At 41.6% G+C, this 24,728-nt stretch overlaps 1 protein-coding gene across 1 annotated transcript in view; it reads right to left on the bottom strand.

Moving 5' to 3' along the window:
* The window catches only part of LOC147724245 (lectin-like), a 199,360-nt gene that overhangs the window by 101,529 nt on the left and 73,103 nt on the right, over positions 1-24,728 (bottom strand). The window contains exon 3 of the mRNA XM_086966982.1: positions 6,998-7,138. Within this exon, the coding sequence (XP_086823108.1) occupies positions 6,998-7,138 (141 nt within the window). The remainder of the gene's footprint in view (positions 1-6,997; positions 7,139-24,728) is intronic.

Raw genomic sequence — 24,728 nt, 5'->3', positions numbered from 1 at the left:
CCAGGTTTCCCCTAAATGAACTGTGGGGATTTATGGACATGTATTTTGTCTTGATAGTGTTTATCTCTAGGCCTTTTCCCCTGCAGTAAGAATCAAAAGTATTAAGCAAGCATTGCAAGCCTTTAGCAGTTTGGGAAATTAAAATAGTGTTGTCCGCAAACAATAGGGCCGACACTACCTCACCCCCCAGTTTTGGAGAATCATTTTTACATTTGCTTAGGAAGGTAGGGATATCATTAACAAACAGGGAAAAAAGAGTTGGTGCGAGTACGCAACTTTGGCGAACACCCCTTTTTATAGGGATATGACTAGTCACTTCGCCACATGGACCCCACCTCACCTTTGCAAAGTTGTTTTGGTGTAGTCTTTTTAACTGGTCTAAAATGTTGGTCGGTAATCCCTGTCTGTCAAGTGCCTTCCATAGCAAGTGCCTGGGGATGAGATCGAATGCTGCTCTTAGATCGACAAATGCCACATACAAATGGCACTTCCTTAAATTTACATATTTCCAGCACATGCAACACAGCCTGAACACTTGGTCTATGGTGCTGATTTAAGTTCTAAAACCCGCTTGAAATTCAGTGAGTATGTCTCAGTCTTCAATCCATAAATTAATTCGATTTAAAAGGTGCCTAGCATAAATTTTTTTTAATACATCAATTAAATTAATAGGGCGATAGTTCGCGGGATCGCCCCATCACCCTTTTTAAAAATACAGATAATTTCTGCCCCCCTCCCGTGGCCGGTGTATCTGCTCCTGCAGCTATAAAATTGCACAAATAATTAAGATACGGCCCCCAAATACTTGTTTCATGCTCGAACAAGTCTCCTGGAATAGAGTCTAATCCTGGGGCTTTACCTTTTTTCACCAAATGCATGGCAGTAATTGTTTCATATAGGCTAAATTCTAATTAACCCTCATTCTGATTGGACACTATTGAATGATCCCCTTCAGCATCAATTTCCGGTGCTGCATAAAGATTTGTGAAATGGTCACTCCAGGTCTTTCCATCCAAATAGACTTCTCTAGAGCCTGTCTCATTTCTATTTCTATTAGCCACTATTTTCCAAAATGCAAAGGAGTCTTTGCTCCTTGCAGCAATCAACATATCTGACCAAATCGCTTTGTCCCAAACGGTTTTAGCATTCACAAGTACCTTCCTATAGTTGTGTCGGGCTTCCCGGACCTTGAAAATATTTTCCTTATTTTTAATTAAATTTATCAATTCAGTTTTAGCACTCCGGCATGCTTTATTTTACCAGGGTTTCCCCATTGGCTTTTGGATTCCTGCTGCTCTATCTACCTTAACTGTCTTTGTTAATAGGGGGACTATTTCACTAATGAACCCTTTATGTGATTCTATGAATAAGCCCCCATCAATTACAGCTTCAGTGTTTGTATAAATAGAAAAGGTGGAAGCAAATATCGGATAAATATTTGCCAGATTTGTAGCATTATCAAATGTCTGAGCCCATTTAACTGCGCGACGATTATTAGACACAATTACATTGTCAGCGCTTAGTGGAAGAGGGCGGTTATTGTCATATGCACAGGGAATCATCCCACCTTTTAGAATTAATTCAAGCGGCCGGTGGTCACTTTCCACTCTTAAGACCACCTTAGAATCAATTGCATACTGCCATAGGTCAAGGGATAATACTATATAATCTATTTTACTATAAGAGTTGGTCCTATGAAAGGTTGGGACCATCGGTTTATCAGAAGGAAGACGCCCACTACATGATCTTAGTCCATGGGTCATCATCAGGCTCGTTATTTGTAGTACTAATAATGAACAGGGGATCGTTTTTGTACTAGAAAATTCAGGGATTTCGTTTGCCAAATCTTCATCCTCCTGAATGGAGTCTAGTCCTTTTATAGGCTCATATTCACAGTTAAAGTCTCCTCCTATAATCATACCTGTACCTGTTTTAATTCTACTTAAAACCTGGTCCAGTTGAGCAAATACTAGTGATTCCTTTGTTGCCGGGCAAGGTCGGCTATAAACATTATATACATGCAGGTCCCTCTTATCATTGGTCACAATTTTAAAACCAAGAATATCAGGGGAATCCGTCTCTATCCGCTTTATAGTTCCATCAATGGTGATTTTCGTCCAGATAACTAGACCTTCAGACGGCCTACCTCTATTTGACGGGATAGCTGCAATGAAAAAACTTGTATAGCCCACTCAATATACATTCTTGGTTGCCCATGTTTCCTGTAATAAACATATGTCACTTTTCTCAATAAATTCATTCCACCCTGGGTCTCTTGTATTCTTTTTTAAACCAGCGATATTCCATGAAATTATTTTTAGGGAAGTATTAGCATTTTGATTAACACATGGTAGATTATTAACGCTAGGACTTGAAACCATGTCAACTGAGGACACTACCTCATCACCAATCTCGGTACCCTTTTCGCTTGTCCTTCAAATTGCTCCTACATTGTCATTGTACACTGCTCCCACATTTGATTCCATCCTAGTGGGATCTTTCTGCGTATTTAGTGAATGCAGTCAATCCACTGATTCCAACTGGGATAGCTCTTGGTATCTATTAGAAATTACAGTGGGGCATTTGATATAAGGTATTGTTACCAAGTTATTACGTTGACTTTTGTAGAAGTGGCCCAATGGGAGGGCATGAATGTTTGTATAGCTTGTGGCACTTTCTTCATGGGCTCTCAACAAGGACCGGACCACTTGTGGATGACTAAAGTTAACAATTATACAATCTCCATGTATATTTTTCGTAGAGTTTCCCCACCCATCCTACCCTACGTACCATTAAAATCTCATTGGAATTCCTCTTGCTGAAATTTTTATACTTTGATAGCCAATCCAAGACTTTATTCTTTAAATTATCCCATGATTCCGTCTGGTTTCTTTTTAACACCGGGGCACCTGCTAACAACAGAACATATGGGCTTGAGGTAGGGGGGAGATCCAGAACATTCACATTAGGAACCAAATCAGTCCCCTTAGGACTATGTTGTACATCAGTACGAGGGTTATGCGTGGATTTCGTTTTAGCCCTACCTATGACTGGTGCTGAGGGACCCTTTTTGTTTTTAGGAGAGGGGCTAACTTTCTCATTACTATTTTTAAGGAAAGTTCTATCTGGACTCCTTTCTCCTATATCCACCACATTTCCCACTACTGCTTGTGTCCCGCTGAACTCCCTGTTCTTCCCTAGAGAGGTTTTTAATTTAGTTATTAAATCTACCCCTTCTGCCACTATTCCCTTTCCCTCTCCTATGCTCTTCCCTAAATAATAGACTGCAACATTCAATTGGGAGATCTCAGTATTTAGCTCCTGAAGTTTTCTATCCATTGACTCATTTATTTGGTTATGAATGGAAATTAGGGTGGTTTTTATAATGTCTGCCACTGTCTGTTCAAGGCCATCTATTATTCCTCTATCCCTTACAGAATCATTACAATCGATACCTTCAGTTTGAGTCCACATAGATCTCGAAGTAAGATCTGTAGATCCTTGTACTTTTGCATTGGGGATACAACTCCCCCCCTGAAGCCCATTTTCCCTTTTTTCTGACAAGTTTTCTTCCCCTTTATTGCGTTATCACTTCTCCCCCCATTGGATTGTTCCATAAGCCCCGCAACCTTTGGAGCCCGTAATCTGCTCGAGATTCCAGGGCTTGCCGTTTGGTTGGCTGCATCCTGAGAAATAATAGGATTGGGATCAACTAAGGAGCCCCCATCATTCCTAGTTAGCCCAACAGAATCCTCTACCAACAACGAATTTTCCAAAGGAAGTAGATCCCTATTTACCAAGTACGTTGGCAATTTAGAAGGATCCAGTGACAGTCTTCTTTGAGCAAGTTCAACTTCGCGTGCCACTACGAGCTCAGCTCTTGTAATGAAGTCGTCCAAAGTGCCCGCAGTACCTGTTCTTTTACTCATAGTTAACAAGGACATGACCACAAAGAAAACAAAAATAAGGTAGGCTGCAGTTCGCAACGATAAGCCACCAAGCTGCCAACAAAGAATTGGGAAGACGTGTGCAGCGATTAAGCACCCAAATAGTACTTTATCTGAAGAGACAGCCAAGAGAATGGGGCCAGCCTGGCCTCCTCCGGCCTATGATGGCCTTGGATGGCCTGCCGATGCGGGAGAAGGTCTCAAGTTTAAAGCGCCTCCAGGTGCCAAAGTCCGATGGAGTGGCTTCCTGCCGCTATGCCCCCTGGGAGTTGGAGTCTCCCTCTTGCAGCGGCCACTCGAGGTTGTTGGAGGCTGTGGCGGCAGGGGGAGACTGTCACTGGGAGCTGGAGCTAGAGCTTTGGGCCAGGAAAGCCGGCGAGTGAGTGGTGTGAGCTACGTCCTAGAGCCTTCAGGAAACACCCGCTCCCCCAGAAAAGGTCTCAAGTTTAAAGCGCCTCCAGGCGCCAAAGTCTAATGGAGCGGCTTCCTGCAGCTATGCCCCCTGGGATTTGGAATCTCCCCCTTGCAGCGGCCACGCGAGGTTGTTGGAGGGTGTGGCGGCGGGGGGAGACTGTCACCGGGAGCTAGAGCTGTGGGCCAGGTAAGCGGGCGAGTGAGTGGCGTGAGCTACATCCTAGAGCCTTCAGGAAACACATTAATGAATAAGAAATAAGAATGCTGGTGGTAAGAACGACCACAAAGGCAGGATTGGTTTGGAGATGGTGCACACTCATCATCTTATGTTGCAGATGTCTTGTGTAAACTCTCACCAGCTAGTGTGCAAGGTCCCGAATGTCTCACTTGCTTTTGAGAACCACCATAATAATAATATAATAATAATTTTGTATTTGTATAGCGCACATATCACCCCCAGGGGGTCTCAAGGGCTTGTACACATACCACTGTGGAACCCATCCTGGCTTTCCCTGTGAAGTGCCCACTCCTGGGCACCCCCAAGGTGAAGCCAGGCATCCCAGCGCTGTTGGGGCCGTTGTGGAGATTAAGCAAGCTATTGCCCTGAGTTGCAGAGTGGGACCCATGATTAGTAGGAACTGAGGTGAGAATTATCGAGACGGCGGACACTGAGCTCAAGATCCATGTACAAATAAGTCTGCTCAGCTTGGATCTTTGGCTTCAGTAGCCTGCGCCTCCTTTCCACAAGAGCAGTTCAGCTTCCACTACTGCCAGGGCTGGTCACAATACCACGGCTGGTAGAGCCCTACGTTTGGCCCTGTCATTGATAGTACTAGCAATGCTCGTTCATGTTCCTAGTAAAAGTAGAACTTCTCATTGAAGTGCAAAAAATTATGACTTATTGGCTCGATGTGTCCAGTGTTTATATTACTTGTGTGATATTGGCAGGAAGCCATAGTCAACCAAGTTTAAAGCTAGATTTGAATTATAAAATGGTTACCTATTAATTTATAAATCATTCATTCACTTGCAAGCATCTTTACACTTAGTAGAATCTTGACAGAGCCATGAGAGGGATTAGATAGAGAAGACATTCATCAAAATGGTCAGGTTTTCAATGCCTTCTTGGGAGATTAAACAATAAGACCATTTTTATAGATAAATGGAGGATGTGGTCCATGTGTTAAGGTCAGGATAATGAAGGGAAAGCCCACCTACCAGTCACAGTTACATTTGTGAACTTGAAGCAGTAAATAAAGGCTGGAATCAGGACCGTAGGGTACGATATCAAGAGATTTTGCTCTTGAGGCATGGATTATCAAGGCTCTAGTACTTTTTATGCATCTAACTAAGCCTCGACCTGAACCCTCTTCTTAACATATAGCGAGTGAACCTTTCCTGTGGCAGCAGTCACTTGTTCAAATCTGTTGCCTCAAACGTTCCTTATGGCCAGCTTCTGGATATGCTGTGATATGGTAAATCCAAGCTAGGCGGCAAAAATAGGACCTTGAAATAATCTAGTCAGGAATCCCCATACACTTGCATCTTCGAGGATTTTTAAGTTTGATATGAATATTTGGAGTATTTTTCTTTTAGCTCAAGTGTACACTAAAAGACAACTGGGGTTTGCAATCACCATAAAGATTTGTACTTGATTGTTAATCACCTACTAGTAAAGCTATATTGTGCATGCAGTACCTAGTTTGTAAAAGAATAATTGCTGGGTCCCAAATTTTCTTTTGGAAGCCTGCGGCTGTCACTTTCGAGTATAAGGGGTGCTGAATACCAAGGGGCAGATTTATGATGCCCTTGCGCCACAATTGCGTCACTTTATTTGACGCAACTGCGGCGCAAACAATGCGCCCTATTTACAACGTGACGCATCTAGGAGATGCGGCACGTTGTAAAGCCATGCGCCATAAGGAGGCGTTCCTGCGCAGGGGGGCATTCCTGCGCAGGAACGCCTCCTGAAAGTGGCTGAGTGAAATCTATGAGATTTCACTCAGTCACTTTCAGGCCAATGCTGCGTCAAAACCCTACGCCTGCTTGAAGCAGGCGCAGGTCTTGATGCAGCATTGTGTAGATGGGGCAACCCCGAGCCTTGCTGGAGCTGCGTCGCGCTTGCGACGCAACTCCAGCAATGCGCCACATTTCCGGCACAGATGCGTCACGCATCTGTGCCGTTTTTGCACCATGGTGCGCCGCATTATAAATGCGGCGCACCATGGGTGGCGGAGCTGTGCCGCACGTTAACTGGCGCATCCCTGGGGATGCGCCAGTTAACATAAATCTTCCCCCCAAGCCTGTATAGTTTTGATCCCACCTCACGATGTCTCTTTCAACTGCTACCAAATACACCCTACCTCTTTATCTCACTCTTCATGTTCTTCTGCACCCCTCCTTTCTTTCTTTGTCAATTTGTTTTTTTCTTTCTTTTTCTTCTTTTTCCCCTTTCTTTGTTTTTCTCCCTCTCTTGCTCTTGGTAAAAGTCTGATGAGGAAAAATAAGTGCAAGTGGGCCACACCTGCTTCCCACCGGCTCCCATTAAGCACTGTGTGTATGTGTCACATATGTTATTTTTGACATAGCTGAAGCAAATGGGCAACAAACCTTCATGCACTGGCGACTGCACTTACCTTATGGCAATCACTGCCACCAATCCATACGTAAGGGTTGCCTTTTGCACTGGTCAATATTAACTGTTGAATAAAATTGTTTTCTTCCTTTGAGTGCACAGAAGCAAGGTGGGCACCGGGAGTGAGGCTCTGGCAATAGATCTGAGGAAACAGATGTTACTCACAGCATGTGGAAGAGAGACAAAGTGCAATCTTGAAAAGTGCTCTTTACTGTAGGTGGTGCAGACTATAGGCATGACATGTATTACAATGAAAGAGGGTCACAGATTCTTCACCTGCAAGGTGAGTGAGAGACTGAAAAGCTGCAGTCAATTACTGTAAGAGTTAATGAGTTCAAGTATACAAAGTACCTTTCATTGGTAAAGTCGGACTGATCAGAAGAACAAAGTTCCACTCTCAGGACCCATTTTACCAAAGTCTTAGGGGCACAAGAATAGGCATAATAGTGGCATCTTTGCAGCAGTTTGGCATGTGAAGCTCTCAAATTCTGCCGGAGAATTCCATTTGTTTTAACCAAAGTATGATGGCTTCCAAAATATGTCTTGTCTGGTGCCCCAAACATCCTTAAGATAACACTGTTTCTTACCGCTCATAAAACACAAAGCATGTGCCAGAGGACAGAGAAAAAAAGTAAAGACCCTGCCTTCAATACCATCTCCAAGTAGAACAAATATCTTCTGTTGGCTTGAAGTAACCAGAGCAGATGCACAAGGAAGGAGCTGTCAAGGGCTAATGATAAAAGAACTGCATTAGGAGGATGAAGGAACAAATATCCATGAAGAAACTTAAAACTTTCCAAATCCATAGGTCTACTGTGATACCATGCTTGACAGGGGTAAATGAGTACTTCTCATATGTCTGGAGGCGGACTTCTGAAAACAGGCCTCTGCTGTGCCTGAACGCTGACTCTTGCACTCTTAACATTTTTTTATTTGGACACATAGTTTAACCCTGTTCCTCACTGGTAAAAGATGCACCGAATTGCTTTCATTTTTAATAGTGTAGAATATGTTGTCTTCTGCAATACTGAAAACAAACCAATCAGTGCAACTCAATCCTTCAGCAAACTCTTACTAATCTTGCTTTCTTTGGCACTGTTGATTACATCTGACACAACTCAGGCTGTTGCTATGCCACTTTTTGTTTCCAAGAGCATGGAACTTAGAAATGGTGTGCGACAAGGCTACAAACGTTTACCTTCATAGTGTAATCTATTAATGAAGGATTTGGCTTCCTTACTTTACCAGGTTGGAGTATGTTTCTATGTGTACGCTGATGACCCAGTTACTTACTGGTAGTCTTCATTACACATAGTCATGGTCTTCCACGTCACAGTCTTAACCAGTGAGCACTTTGTGCCTGACACACGGAATTCACCCATAGCATACATAAAAAAACTGTGTCTAAATCTATATGGCTTCGTAGGCAGTGGATAATCCATGGCCTATAATGGGGAGACTGAGATGATATAACTTACTGACATACCAAGCAAAAAGATATATCAACATTTTACCTTTCCTCTTTTCTCCCTGGGAGGAAGGGAGGGAACCTATAACTGTGACGAGGAAGACTTTTTGTAATAAAGATTACTTGTAACTAAGTCGTTACTTACCCAGTCTTTCTTCCTCAGCCCAGGCCTTGACAGTGAGTGTGTACCTAAGTTGTTAAAAAAAATGACCCAATGCCACTAGAAGTAATGCACCACCCAAATAATATATTAAATCAACTAATTCAAAACTCTTAATGAACTGAAGACAGAACAGGTGTCCCAAACTCTGCAGAAAAATCCTTACCATTCTTAATCTGTAGCGAGTAGTAAATGTTTGCTGGGAGGACTTGGTTACGTCAGCACTCATGTTCTTTCTAGAGCCACTCATGACAGGTGCCCTAGAGGAGAAAATACTGCTAGTGGAGAGTCCCAGTATTTTGGAAGGAAGGGAGGCGTGGGTGCAAATTCCACTCCGCTTGCGGAGTTTGTGGAGTTTTGCCCACTCTGCGTTTGGCTTTGAAGACGGAGTTCCATCAAAACTCTGCCAACTGCTGTGTGACAGAGTTTTGTCTAGCGCGGCTGGTAACGGTAAATTGGCGAGACAGAGCAAGAATTTGTATCTCCTTGCATGATTTTTGGGTGCTAAAATGCCTCCTGGCAAGATTTCTCGACACAGGCGGTCGCAGCAGATTGCAACTGACATTGAGAAAGCTGCAGCTAGAGTAGAAAATCTGCTTGAGCATTATAAAGAAGCAGCACGCTTTTGTGTGATGTGTGGTGTTGTTCGCTTCAGGCCAGGTCCTCCTTGGACCAGAAAACAAACATCCTGGGACATTATCTTGTTTTCTTCTGCTACATTTGCCCTAAGTGGGAAGGGTATGCACAGACGTGGCTCCCATGCTTACTGTGCCACTGGATTCAAGCTAGCCCTGCTGATGATGGATGATACCCTAAAACCGGCTCCAGGATGCTTGTTTTCCCTGGCTCGGCAGTTTGGGTTGGACTGTTACACGGAGAGCAGGGTTAAGACTGATCGGCATATGCCTGGGTCTAAATTGGGGTGGCATGGTGCACAGAAAAACAATGGATTTAAGCCAGTTCTATGGCTGGGGTTGAATGTTTCATAATGTTCAGCATTCCAAAATACTCTTTTTTGTGTGTGTTGCTATAGTCACACCAAGTTGGAAGGGTATGTCCCGACATGGGTCCAGTGCTTGCTATGCCACTGGTTTCAAACTTGCCTGGCTGATGAGGAGTGATACCACAAAACCGATCCCAGGATGCTTGTTTTCTGGTCCAGGCAGGAGCTGGCTTGGCAGTTTGGGCTGGACTGTTCTGATGGGGTGCATGGTCAAGACTGATTTGCCCATGGCTGGCCCCAAGCTGGGGTGGTATGGTGAGCAAAATGACGATGGATTTAACCCAGATCTGTGAGTCGGGGTGAATGTTTGACAGTGTTCAGTATCCGTCCATCATAGTTTTTTGATTTGCCAAAGACAAAATATGGCCTCTGCCCAAATTCTGATTATTTCTGCCCAAAATAAATGCTAGCAAAGGATTTCTGGTACTCATCAGATGGTTCACATGGGCTCTCAAGACCTGATGGTCTATTTTGACCTGCTGTGCCCCATATGCAAGGAGCAACAACCTGCAGGCCTTTGTAGACAGCTGCCAACTCCTTCCAGTTTGAAGTGCAAGGGACTCTGCGGGTCATTTAGTCCTCCAGGATTGTTTCCCAATCCATAACACTGGTATCTGTTGTGATTGTCCACTGGAGGGGTGGATCCAACATTTCTCCTTTCTTCTGATTTGATGGATTGAGCCATCATTGCAGTTTCTGAGAAACTGGACCCAGAATGGGGACCAAGAGGTAATAGTTCTGAGACAATGGGTCCCAAAATGAAAGAATGAGCTAGAGGAGGTTTTATAGGTGTATGTGAGCACAGAGCAGCCACCCTGTTCCCCCGTACCCTGAACAAATCCCTTGCTGAGGCACTTTTGAAAGTTCTGAAGATTTTTCAAACATCCCATTATTTTCTGCTGCTAAACGGGAGCTCTTAAGTAAGAACCACATTTTTTTAAATCAAATTGAACATGAACCATGATCATTCAAGTATTGGCATGCCAACTGGAGGGCTTGTTGGCCCCTAAGACTTTTAGGTAAAACAAGATTTTTACCATAGCACTTTTCGGGATCTTGAATTTTTGCAGAGGGGCCTGGTTGAAGGCTGGAACGAAAGAGGACTCAAAAAGGCTGGATACCTTCTCTGCAAAGTCCAGCTGAATAGGATTTGCTACTGTGGAAAAGAGTGGGAGCAACCTGAATCATTGGTGCAGCAGCAAGGCACCTTTGTCAGATCAGCTTGGCAGATTTGTCTATGTCCTCTAGAGATCTTGGAGCAAAAAAGATTGCAAGTCCAAGGTTTTTAGAAAAAGAATATTAGGAGTAAAGGTTGTCGCTAGCCAGGGATCAAGGGCATTGGGTCTGCTCTTTTGGGTCAAGACTCTAGAAGAGGCCAGCATCAGGGTCCAAGACAGGTGTTAGTTGGAACTGGCCATCTGGGAAGTTGAAGGAAATGCCTCTTGTAGTTTCATGTGTCCATATAGGCTGAACAGGAGGTCAGCTCTATTACCCTTGAAGTCTACTGCTTTGTTCTTTGTGCAAGAGGGAGAGCAAGTCCAAACTTCTCAGGTCACAGACAACATGTCCAGTCCTACTGGGTTCTTCCACAGGTCCATAAAGTAATCTGAGGGGACTACTATGTTTGCCAAATGTATGCCTGACACCAGACTGTGAGTGGAGGAAACTCCTGAACACTCTCTAAACAATGAGATAAAAGCATTTCCTGTGTTTTGTACTCCAAGCATTCCTACATCGCCCATCCCCACCTAAAACTAAGGTGGCGGAACCTTTCTTCCTCTGTGCAGAGATCCTGGACCCACCATAGAGTCGTGTCCAGGAAAATGAGCAACAACTCATTTGTAGTCACGCAAAGCCAGTTCTGGGGACAAATCCTCTCCCACTGAGACAGGTGTGTGGCTAACTAGAGTGACAAATTAGTAGAAGGCTCAGGTGTTTGCTACTATCACCTATGACTCCTTGAAGGTAATTAAGTTCCTGACCACATCCCAGATAGTCTTCTTGCCAGAGGAACAAACACCTCTCCATACCAAAGGCCATTGTCTAGCACTGGAAGCAAGTTAGCATCTCATCCAGGAGGCTGTTCAACTCTTGTTTAATAGCTGTAGCTCATACAAATGGGCCTCTAGGTGCTTTAGACAGGGAAAAGGTAACTTTATAATAGTGCACCTTTTCCTAAATCTATATTACAAATACAACTTCATCAATGATTTGTGCTTGTAATAAATATTTAAAAATTCTAAAGTTAACTTTATAGATGTCTCCCACTGTAAGGTATGTCTTAAATTAAACATACACTTGTCCTACTTTAAATACTATGCATCATGTCTAATCAACAGTAAGGCTGGACTGAATTATTATGATATGATAAAGGAGCCTGAGTCGCACGCTGCATGCTCATCACTACGGACTCTTGTAGAGTCTGTTGTCTCACTTGGGTGGGAAGGGTAGAGGGGGGGAGGGATGGAGGGGTGGTTCTGAGGGAAGGGGGTAGAAGGAAAAATCAAAAAAATGTCAGCATCACTATTAAATTCACAGATATAAGTTTTAAGCTAGCAGTAAGGATATTACTAAATTTATGGAACTCAACAGAAAGCTATATTCAGATCAGCTTAGAAAAACTATTTAAAACGTTAGATGATTGTATAGAATATCTTCCAAAACTGCAATGGGGAAGCTAACAATATGTTCATGGAACGTAGCTGGTCTAAATGATAAAACTAAGCGGACTCGCTTGAGCGAGATTTTTAGGCAAGGCTCCTTTGACATAATTTGCCTACAAGAGACCCATCTTCCTTGGGATAAAAGAGATCTCTTAAAATTGTTTGGTTATAATCTTTGTGTATGTACATCTCAAACATCTAATACCCGTGGAGTTGCGATTATTACCAAATTATACTTAGGGGAACCTATTCGGAAGCTAGGAGATTCTCAAGGAAGATGGGCTATAGCATCTTCGGGCATAACAGTTTGTTCAATCTATGGCTTGAATTATGACGAACCCGCAACTATCGAAAAACTAGAGATAGAGCTTGCATCTTGGTCTAAAACACTCATAGTATGTGGTGATTTGAATATTTCATTAGGACCAGGTTGCCAAAACTTTGGGCAAAATACTTATGTTGGTCGAAAACCTAAGGTATATAGAGCCATTAACCAGCTGATGCAGAGTCATGATCTGACGGATATATGGGAGTTAAAGAAACATAACGATCCTGGCTACACATATTTCTCATATCCACATAACAAATATGTGAGATTAGACTACTTTTTAGTAGTACGGGATCTGACAAATAAAGCTGAGATTACAAAACTCCCAAAGATCCTGTCAGATCACAACCCACTAGTCCTATCATTAGATATATCCAACTTTGTTAGACCAGCTACTAATTGGACTTTTGATAGGAAACTTTTGGTTAATGTAGAATATGTAAGCTTGATTAAAAAATGGGTAGGAGATTTTTTTGACATGAATCAGTATAGCGCTTCTAGATTGGTTGTATGGGATTGTTTTAAGGCAGCACTTAGAGGCAAAACTATAAGCTACGTTTCTCGTATTAAGAAATTGCGAGAAGCTAAAAACTTACAGTTAACCTGTGATCTAATTCAAGCTGAAGAAGAGCATGTTTTAACGATATCCCAAGATATAGACTGAAAACATATCCTACACTGGATAATTATTCTTAAAACTGAAATGGATAACTGGTTAACTAAGCGCTCTGCTGAGACATTCCAAACACATTGAAACAATCTATATGAAAACGGGGAGAGAGTGGGTAAGCAATTGGCACTCCGTACCCATCAGAAGGCCTCTTACAACGCGATACCTTGTATAAATATAAATAATACTCAATATACTGATCCTCACGAAATAATAGAAGGGTTCCGGCAGTATTATCAAGATCTATATTCCGAGGATAACCCACAAACTGAACTCAAAACTACTAATGCAGTAAGTCAATTTATTGGCGGCACAGACTCAATAAATACTCTTGACAATCTATCTAAACACGACCTTGAGAACCGAATTACTATCACTGAGCTACAACTAGCACTGGCAGGTCTTGCTTCTGGAAAGGCAGCTGGTCCCGATAAAATTCCTTTGGAATTATATAAAATCTTAGGTCCAACTAGACTACCCTTTTTATTAGACCTCTTTACAGGCATACAAATAACGGGTACAACTCCAGACTCTTGGAACGAGACAGATCTAATAATTTTTCACAAAAAAAACAAACCTGTCGAGAATCCATCTTCGTACCGACCTATCTCTCCGATCAACTCAGATTCCAAACTTTATGCAAAAATTCTGGCCAATCGTCTCGGGGGGGTGATTGAACATCTGGTCTCCCCCTGGCAACACGGTTTCATTCCTGGCAAGGGTACGATTGATCGCATCCGTAGAGCCATTGCACTATTTGATTTCGTGTCTGCAGAGGGAGGCCCGATGTCAATGATCCTCCTAGATGCCGAAAAGGCTTTTGATCGGGTGTCATGGGAGTTTTTGTGGACTATTCTACGCTTAAAGAATTTTGGAGTTAACTTTATTAGATCTATTCAAGCTATGTACTGCCAACCTAAAGCTAGGCTTCAGATTATGGGGAAGGAATCAAAGGCAATAAAGGTGTCTAGGGGGACAAGGCAGGGATGTCCTTGCTCTCCGCTTCTTTTCGCTTTATACATTAACCCTTTAATTAGGAAACTACTTCATAATAGAGATATCAAACCTATCTCTATAGGCAACTTTGATACAAAAGTTCTAGCCTATGCCGATGATGTGGCAATTGTAACACCTGATCCCGCGGAAGCAATTGAACAAATTGAAACAATAACTCAACAATTCGGTTCATTTTCAGGTTATTCACTTAATAAAGCCAAACCAATAATTATCTGTACTGAAAATACAAACTACAATGATTCTAGGAGAGTAGAAAGCGCTACATATCTAGGGATATGCTTAACACCGAAAGTTGAAAAGATTAATATTTTGAATTTTGATCCGCTAATTAAAACTATGGAAAAAGATCTTAAAAGAGTTGACAGTTTACGTTTATCAATTATTGGCAGGAGTAATTTTGTAAAAATGAATATTTTTCCTAAACGTTTGTATTTGTTTCGAGCATTACCGTTAATAGTGGAAGATAGCACACTCAAAACCATAGACTCATTAATTTCATCTTTTATGTGGCAATACAGGAAAATTAGGAGGTCTATTAAATATCTATCATTACCTCAGCATAGAGGCGGTTTAGCCCTTCCTAATATTCTACTGTACCACTGGGCGGTCTTTCTTCAACAAATGCTCCCATGCTCTATACAAAAGTGACCGAGTCCAGTACAATATCACCAGTAATACCCTCTATATATGAATTGTTATTAGGGAATAAACACCAAGGTCTCTTAATAAAACAGATAGAACCAAGTTATTTAAAAAAAATTAAATTCAAAATAATTGTTAGTTCTCGGAAAGTCTGGCTAAAAATCTCGAAATTTTTATCAATCCCGAAACACAATAAAAATATTTCCCTTTGGGACTCCTTCCTTCTTCCCCGGCTAGTAAATGATGATATGGCCAAAAAATGGAATAGAGCAGGTATAAGAACGGTCTTGGATCTAGGCGAAAATATTGTAGACCTTCAATTCTCTTACCTACAGAAGAGATATAATATTCCCAATAGCCACCAATTTAAATTTCATCAAATTAAAGCGATCATGAATGCTAAAATCCCTGAGATTTGACATGAAACAAATCCTATTCTAGATATTCTGACAATTAAAACAGTAAAAATAGGGAAAATATATGATATACTTTTAGAAAAAATAAATGATGATATAGAACATACTGAAACATCATGGGCTACTAGGCTTACTGATCCAAATGTAGATATTGATTATAGTTTGTTATTATTATCTAAGATAATTATGTCTTCAAATTTAAAAGCTCAGTCATACAAAACGATTTTCAATCTATATTTTACCCCAGCAAAATTATTTAAATGGGGTAAAAGATCGGATGATCTCTGTCCAAGATGCGCGCAGGGCCCTGCGGATCTAATTCATATGTTTTATGGATGTCGGAGGTTAACCCCACTTAAAAATGATTTGAATAAATTCTGGGAAGAATTATTTGGACATCAGCTCCCGGTGTCAGCTATGCTATACATGCTGGGCTACGATTTTACACTTAGATTGAATAAAACCCAGGAATCATGTTTATGTATTGGGGTAACTGTATATAAGATTTTATTAGCGGATAGCTGGAAGGAAGCAGATTCCCCAACTTTCCAAATGTGACTGGCAAGGTTTTTGGCTATATATAATCACGAAACAGCAATCTATTCATCTAAAAGAACGCAATCTCGAATGCGGGGTCAGAAAATTTGAGAACCGGTTGAGAGATGGATGCACAGGGTTAAGGATCGAGCCGCTTGATTATGAGCTATATTGTTTAGTATTATATATACTTAATCTAGCAAAGTATGCAATTAAAACTATTATGTCTAAGCAGTGTTATATTGCCTTTTTTTGATTCCCCTATGCCTCTAGTACTTTACTTTCCCATCTCTGGAACTTGTATTTTGCTTTCTGTTTTGTATATATATTTTAAGCTGCTTATATGGATGATTATGATATAGTTTTTATGACTGTAAATATGTGATGCTGCTCAATAATTACATTTTAAAAAAATGATTTGTGCTTGTAATAAATATTTAAAAATTCTAAAGTTAACTTTATAGATGTCTCCTAGCTGTAGATCACAATATTAAATTCACTGTAAGGTATGTCTTAAATTAAACATACACTTGTCCTACTTTTAATACTATGCATCATGTCTAATCAACAGTAAGGCTGGACTACTAGTGATGTATTAATATTTAAATGGAAGGTTTTGGCCTGTCATATGGGGTTATGTTTACTGATCATATTGATCCTACAGTTAGGTTCCAGATGGCAGGCATGCAGTCATATTCACACTGTCACTGTGGTGGATGGCACAATAGGTGCACCAATCCATTTAACTTAAAGGCCCTGGGTACATTTTAATACCATATATCAGGGGCCTATATGAATTAAATACACAGACCAGGAGTATGCCCATTTAGTAATACTGAATGGTAGAACACAGGAACTTTACTGCTGGTAAACTGTGGTAAAACACCAAGAATAATTGGGGCTGAAAGAAACTGATCATAAACATATGATAATATGAGAATAAACAAATAAAAATGCAGCGTGAATAATAATTTTTCTTTTATCCAATTCACTCCGCTACAGGCGCCCAAATTCTAGTTGCAAATTGTCGCCGCCTCCCCCCTTTACAGGAAAAAACAGAGAATTCTAGCCGATGTATAGCTAATAGTCTTACGCGCCACTGCGCAAATGTAGGAGCTTCCGGAGAAAGCCACTGAGAAGTTATGCACAGCCCAACCTGCGACATAGCAATGAATATAAGGGCTGATTCATTTATGATTCATTTAAGGCATTACTGCCAGATAGTGTATTACCCACCTCTACCCCGAAAATCACAAGTGCCGGAGTCATTGTACATCTGATCTTAAATATAGTATTTATAAAACGTTCAATGTCATCAAGAAAGCCACGGAGGGATAAGCAGGAATAAAACATATGTATAGCATCGGCTGCCAGCAGCCCACATCGTGCACAGATATTTCCCTTTGTGGCACCCCATTTTGCAATCTTACCAGATGTGTAATATAAATCAAACATTGCCATATAACTTTGTGTCTTGAGCGAGCCTGACACAATAACCTGACTGGCAAGTTCCAACACCGAGGTTAGATCGATACCGGCCATGCCAAATTTCAACTCCCACTTAGCACTTTGAGCTGTCAAATCATCAGGGAGAATTGAAATAATATATTGGTACAATATTCCAATTCTACTTCTCTTCTTAATCAGTTCAATAAATGCCACTTTCTCCAGCATACCAGGGCTTTTCTTCAAATGTTTTTGGGTAAAGCTTTGGATCTGCAAATACTTAAATAAATCACGAGGAGATAGTTGAAATTTATCCCTAATATCACTAAAAGATATAACTGCAGCATCCTCAACCATATCACCCAGCCCATATACACCTTTACTTTGCCAGCTGTGCATAACTTGATCCTGGAAAATGCTAGGAAACATTCGAGTGCCTTTAAAAGACATATATATATTCATATTTGGGATAGCTAATTTCCTCCTGATCAATTGCCAGATGGTGCATGCAGCGATCAAGACTTTAAAACGCGTTCTCTTATAGTAGCTGGGTTCAAGAACCTCGAGTAAAATACCTTTTGCAGCAGCTTCCAACCCAATCTCAAAAATAGTAGGACTATTACAAACTGGTATGTTCGCTTTGTCTCCACAAATCCACACGCCCATTGCTTGTACCATTGCAGCCCAATAATACGTGGTTAGACTAGGCACCGCCCAACGCCCTCGATCACGAGGGAGACACATCAATTTGGCAGCCCTACGTGAACGCCTATAGCCCCATAAAAACCTTTGACAGACTCTATCTGCCTTTGCCATACTCGTTTTAGTGAACAAAAGAGGGATAGTCCTAAACAAATATAAAAACTTAGAAAGGATTAACATTTTAATAACTCTGCAACGTCCATATAAAGATAGATGCAGGCTATCTAATCGCTCTAGTTTAGAATTGACCTCATCTATAACAGGTAGAATATTTAAGTCCGGAATAATACCCACTACGAGGTTATATGAACCCCTAAGTACGTAGCTTCAGCAACCACTGGGGCATCTGATATTGCCATGCCAGGTGTCTGACCCACCTGCGTCTTAGAGACATTGAGCTTGTAGCCCGATATTGCTCCAAAACGTTTTGCTAATTGCTTAAGTTCGCTGACCGCAGATGGAACGTCTGATGTTAAAACAACTATGTCATCTGCGTACGCTAACAGATTATACAACATATTACTAGCTCTTGTTGGTTTTATACCCTGATTGGCCATGATATTTGAAAGAAAGGGGTCAATATACAAGGCGAACATTACTGTCGTGTGCCTCTAGTAATAGGGAAAGAGCTTGTCAGCTGGCCAGAGATACGAAGTTGCGCTCTCGGAAAGATATACATTGCGCTAATCGCCTGTATGAATTCTTTTGGAAATCTCTTCCACTTCAGGATGGCCCACATAAACCCCCAGGAGACCCCGTGGAACGCCTTCTCGGCCTCCAACAGGATCAACCCGAGGGGAGAGTTTGTAACATGGGCCCAGTCTAGTAATGTGATGGAACGTCTAACATGGTCAGCTGTATCCCGACCCGGCATAAATCCATGCTGATACCGAGATATCAGAGGGGTAATCACCTGCACCAGTCGGCCTGCCATTATTTTAGAGTAAATTTTAGAATCACTGTTGATTAAAGAAATCGGCCTGAATGATGATGGCAACAACTCAGGTTTTCCTTTTTTATAAACAAGACTATGGTTGTATTTTGCCAAGATTCCAGCACTATACCCCTCTGGGCTGCTCTTAATACCTCAAGAAAGTTCTGGCTAACGTCAGGTAAAAACATCTCATAAAATTCTAATGGGACTGCATCAGGACCACTGGCCTTGCCGTTAGCCAAAGATTTTACTGCAGTCACGACCTCCTCCCATTAAATGGGGGTGGCCAGGAGTTCAGCCTGTTCAGGGGTGATAACAGCTGTCTCAAGGTCTGCTAAAAAATCTTCTGCAGCACATACTACATTAAGCCTGGACGCGTCTTCTTGATATAGGCGGGAATAAAATTCCAGGAAGACTTCATTGACCTTTTCCTGTGTATCATACATTGTTCCACTATCATCTTGAATTTTTAGCACCTGACTCTGGACACTTCGCTGATGGGGTCTCTTGGCGAGGACCCTACCCGAATTCTCCCCAAACTCAAACATTTCTGTTCGATATTGTAAATACTTTAGCGCAAGATCTTTTCCAAGAGACTCCAAAAACCCAGCCTTAAGAATCGCCACCTTTTGTAAGCAATAGTCTATATCATTCCCATCCTTGATATTTAAAGTCAATGCAATTTCAGCCTCCCGAAGCTCTTTAACCCTGTTGCGCATCCGCTCCTGTTCTAAATTCCACCTATAAGAAGAGAAACTTTTAGTCTCACCCCGTAATACAGCTTTCATCGTGTCCCAGACCACTTGGTCTGTGGCGGAGCCCCTATTAATGTTCAAAAATTGAACAACCCATTTTTGAATATGTGAGCAGTACCCCATATCAGATAATAACTTTCTCTCAAACGTCCAATCTCTAGGTGGTTTCCTAGTTTGTGGCCGAGGACATTCAGCGATCAGTGGATTATGGTCAGAAAGGAGCCGTGGTAAACAAAAAATAGTGCTAACAGCTGCCACCTGTTTGGAAAAGAAAACAAAATCCAGCCTAACATTTTTCTTATGAGGTATAGAATAGAACGTAAAACCATCCTTTGTTTTCCTATGAAGATACCATAGGTCTGCAAGACCATGCTCCTGAAGAAGAGCCTGCAGGACTCTAAACACTTTTGGTTTCCTCCCCACGTAATTATAAGCACTGCCGCAACCATAAACATAAATTCTGGATATACATTATTATCTCCTATACTAATACCTAACATTATCAACTCATCCGTTAATTTGGTCTTTAACCCCAGAGATCTCTCCAGAAATTCCTCTATTGCCAATTTTAAAGTGTAAAGTTGTGGGCATTGTGCAAACATATGAGTAATATTGGCGCTTGTTGAGTTGCAGCGTGGGCAAGTTATTCCAGTGCTCCCCCCCCCCCACTGGGCAATTCTAGCAGGTGTAGGTACAACGAGTAGACTGTCTTATAGTGTTGAGTTTGTAGCGTTGCTGAGCACAAGACAGTTCGGCCTAGGTCTAATGAGGCTTGAAGAGCTTCAGGATGGGCCCTTACTTGTTCCACCCATTTATTGCCATATTTTTCTCTATCATCTGTTTTATATTCCTGTAATTCTGTGTACAATTGTCTAATCGTGGACTGTAGACTGCTACCTAAATAGTCCATTATCCTGCAATTTGTCAATCCTGCTGTCCCACCCCGTTGTATTTGAAAGTAGCTCCTCACTTGTAAGTATTTAAAAAAATGATTCCCTGATATTTTAAATTTGTTTTGGATATCCTGGAACAGTAAGAACCCTCCTTTTGCATCCAACAAGTCTCCTAATTTCTTAATCCCCCTGCCATCCCACTCTTTCATGACTGCATCCCTGAAAATCTCTGCTGGAAGCTCGTTGTTCGTATACAGCCTCAGGTATCTATTATACCTCCCCAATCCTAGCTTTTTCTTAATTACCCTCCAGATTTTATATACAGCGCTCAAAGTCTTGAACCTCGTGTGTTTAAAATAGACAAAATCCACTGTCGTTACTAAGGCATTCTCTGCCGCCTTTCCCAAAATTGCTTCGTAGACGTTCACTTGACACGACCTCTCACCCTGCTGGTCACTTCCTCCTAATAACCCTTTAGAATATTGGAGAGATGCCGCCCAATAATAAAATCTAAAGTCCGGTGCCCCCCAACCTCCCTTCTCTCTTGATAGTGTCAAAAATCGATATGCTCTACGTGTCTTCCCCTGTGCCCAAATTAATCTATTCACTGTTGATTCTATTCAATTAAACCATGTGCCATCAAAATATAAGGGAATTACTCTAAAAATATATAGAAATTTTGGAAAAGTAACCATTTTAATAAAATTAATACGACCCATTAGTGTCAGATGTAGATTATTGACTCTCTCCATATTTCTTTTAACCTTCCCTAAAAGTGGTTCCATGTTAATCTCTAGTAGGTTCTCTAAATCCGCAGTCACCCTGACTCCCAAGTACATTGCTTCTGAAACTACTCTTGTATCTTCAAATATTGTATATCTATTCTGCACTACCTGTGTCTTTCCTCTATTTATTAGATACCCTGAGACCGCTCCGAAATTCCCTGCCTCTTGTTCTATTTCAGTCAGTGCCCCCTCCGGTGCTGGTGTTGTAATAGCCACGTCATCCACGTAGGTGAATAATTTGAAATCCTTCTTGTGCAGTCTGACTGAGGGGATCCTATTGTTATGTGTGAGCCTTCTTAAAAGCAGGTCCAGATATATGGCAAATAGTAAAGGCGAGGCTGGACAGCCCTGTCTACTCCCTCGTCTAATCTGCACTGCCTTCCTATAGGATTTATTAATTCTTATCCTGGCTAAGGGTTGTTTATAAAGTGCCTGGATTGCTGTTATATATCCATTGCCTATACCTGCCCATTCCATGGCTTTCCAGAGATAGTCCCAGGAGACCCTGCCGAAGGCCTTCTCGGCATCCAAAAAAATAGCCGCGACAGGGTCTCCTGCAGCCTCCGCTGCATCTAAGGTGGTGATCATCTGCCTAGTATGTTGGGTAGTCCCTTTGCCTCCGATAAAGCCATGTTGCGCTGGGGATACCACCCCCTCTATAACCTTGCTCAACCTATTATCCAGTGATTTAGAAAATATCTTTGCATCCGCATTTAGTAACGTTATTGGCCTATATGAGCCTGGTTCCATTGGAGGTTTGTCCTTTTTAAGTATCACTATGATATCCGCACAGCCCAAGATTGTGGGACTATTCTACCCCCCTATGGCATACAGCAAATTGCCCACATGTCCTTAGCTAGCACCTCCCAAAAGGTCTTATAGAACTCTGAAGGTATCTGATCTTGACCTGTTGCTTTGCCAGAGGGGAGGCTGAATGCCGCGTCCCTTACCTCCTGGACTGTTAGCTGCAAATCTAGCTTATCCCTCTCCTCTGTGCTTAACCCTACCTGTGGATTTACGTTATTTGTGTCTTGCTCGTATAAGATTTCGTAAAACCTTCTAAACACCTCCTGTACCTCCTCTACCTTATTAACAATTGTCCCTGTACTATTCTTAATTTCTTTTATCTCCCCTGCTGCTAGTGTTTGTCTGGTCCTAATTGCCAGGAGGTGTCCTACCCTCTCATTAAATTCGTAGCATTTTTCTTTTTTTGCTAGATAATTCCCTACTATTTTCTTCGCCAATGTAGTGCCTGCATCTGCCTTCTGTACTTCCAAGGCCAGCAGGATTTGCTCAATAGGTTCTTGCCTACCTATTGCAGCCACTAGGCCCTCTTCTAGGTCCACCAGAGCTCTAATCATAAATTCATAGAAACTATAGATTGCATAGCTAGGGAGACACCCTACAAATAAAATTTCCAAGATAAAAAACAGTGAAAAATAATTATTGTAGAGAGGTTTCTCCTATTCCACCTATGCATATGAACAGTTACAATTGACATCAGTGTCTCCTCAGAATGAACCTTATACCAAACACATAGAATATCGAATTAAATCAAAAAACATAAATCGAGGAGTGCATATTTGTTTAGAAAGAAAGATACACTAATTAATATTCCAGCAAATAATTGACATTATGATTAACCCTACCCACCACCAAACATTCCAACTGTCATATAAACAAATAACCAGTTATAAGTTTCTCAATTTCAAGCTCCAATTCTCCAATTCTAGGTAGGACATTTAACCCCATTTTAGTATTTGTTAGCATTTTTAACATTTTTAGTATTTTTTGCATTTTTATCCTTTTTTAACATTTTTTTTAAGATCAGATAAGTAGTCCTGCGCCATCCTACTAGAGGTAAAATACCTCGTTTGACCATTAGTAATGACCTTTAGTTTGGAAGGATTGAGCAGAAAAACCTGGGCTCCTACTGCTTGAAAGGGAGCAAATAATTTCTGCATTTGCCATCGTTCGTTAACAGTTATCGGACAGAAGTCCGGGCGAACAAAGAACTCGCATCCCATACCAGTACGTTTTTTCCCAGGATGCGCTAAATCATAGAGAGCTTCTCGCAACAAATAGTTATTCAGGCAAATTAATATTGCCCTTGGGTATGAGTTTTGATCACCCTGTCTGTCTCTCCCGCGCTGTCGCACTGCAAACGGGAACCTATGAGCTTGATTTAACTTCTTTTTCCAGTTCCATGTTACCAGTTCTGGAAATGCCTCCTTAAACAACTGAACAACAAACTTGCAAGGATCAGTCCCTTCTTTTGTTTCTGCAATCCCAAGTATGCGTAAATTATTACGGCGTGATCTATTTTCTAAATCCGTAAGCTTCCAGTCCACATCAACTTTCGAATTCTGTAAGGACTCTACTGCGGTTTGTTGCTTCAACAAAGTATCTTCTACAGAGGATACTCTCTCCTCTACTTCCACCACATGTGATGTAACTTCTGCACATGTTTTAATTAAGCACCGTACAGTATTCTGTAATTTCCTTACAGCACGTAATTTCCGTGTTTGGATTAAGGGCATTATGTTTTCAATCAGAAGTGCTTTCCGTGCAACCACCAAATATTTAAACACCGATCCCAGGTGGTTCCATCACAAGCCAAGGAATGGGATCAAATAGGTTTGAGAGGCTGTGCGGGACCTTAAACCAAGTAAGTACCATGCACTGCATATCGGCACTCTCAGTGTCAACAGAGCAAGGCGAAACGAAGGATCAGCTCGCCTAGATGTCCCTGTAATTGAGGTTTTCGCATATTCTCCTTTCTTTCCTCTTGCCTCAATCCTCACCGCAACGATGATTGCCTCAGGACCACCCAAAGGAGCCTACCGGTCCTATGCAAAGCATTTTGCCTCCCCAACGAGGGTAAAAACATGAATGAATGGGTATGAATAAATTAAGTCGCTGTGTGAACCTTTACGAATGTATTCCGTTTCCTTTACTTTTAATTTTCACACTCAGAATAACAGCAGCATTCAGCTGTTTGTAGAGACTGGTACGTGACAGGGACTCCCATCTCTGTATTCCTAGTGGAAGTAACCTTTGCCTTGAAGAAAGTCCAGGACCTATACGGTCAACCCAGGACTGAAGCATGTTGGCACTAGGGTCTTAGGACCATAACACTCCTATTGACCCGTTTTTAAAGATTTTTTTAACAACCCTGACAGACCCAAGAATAACGGTAAACCAGGGGTCTGCCTGAAGTTTTTTATTCTTTAATCCCCCTGGTCTTCACTTATCATAAAAGCTCCCAACACTGTGGTTGAGCCTGTAGGCGACGGGGTGACCTGATGATGAA

Source organism: Lissotriton vulgaris, chromosome 4_1 (genome assembly GCF_964263255.1).
Source record: "Lissotriton vulgaris chromosome 4_1, aLisVul1.2, whole genome shotgun sequence".
NCBI classification, from domain to species: Eukaryota; Metazoa; Chordata; class Amphibia; order Caudata; family Salamandridae; genus Lissotriton; species Lissotriton vulgaris.
The sequence above is the reverse complement of the archived record's forward strand: the minus strand, read 5'-3'. Positions and strand labels throughout refer to the sequence as shown.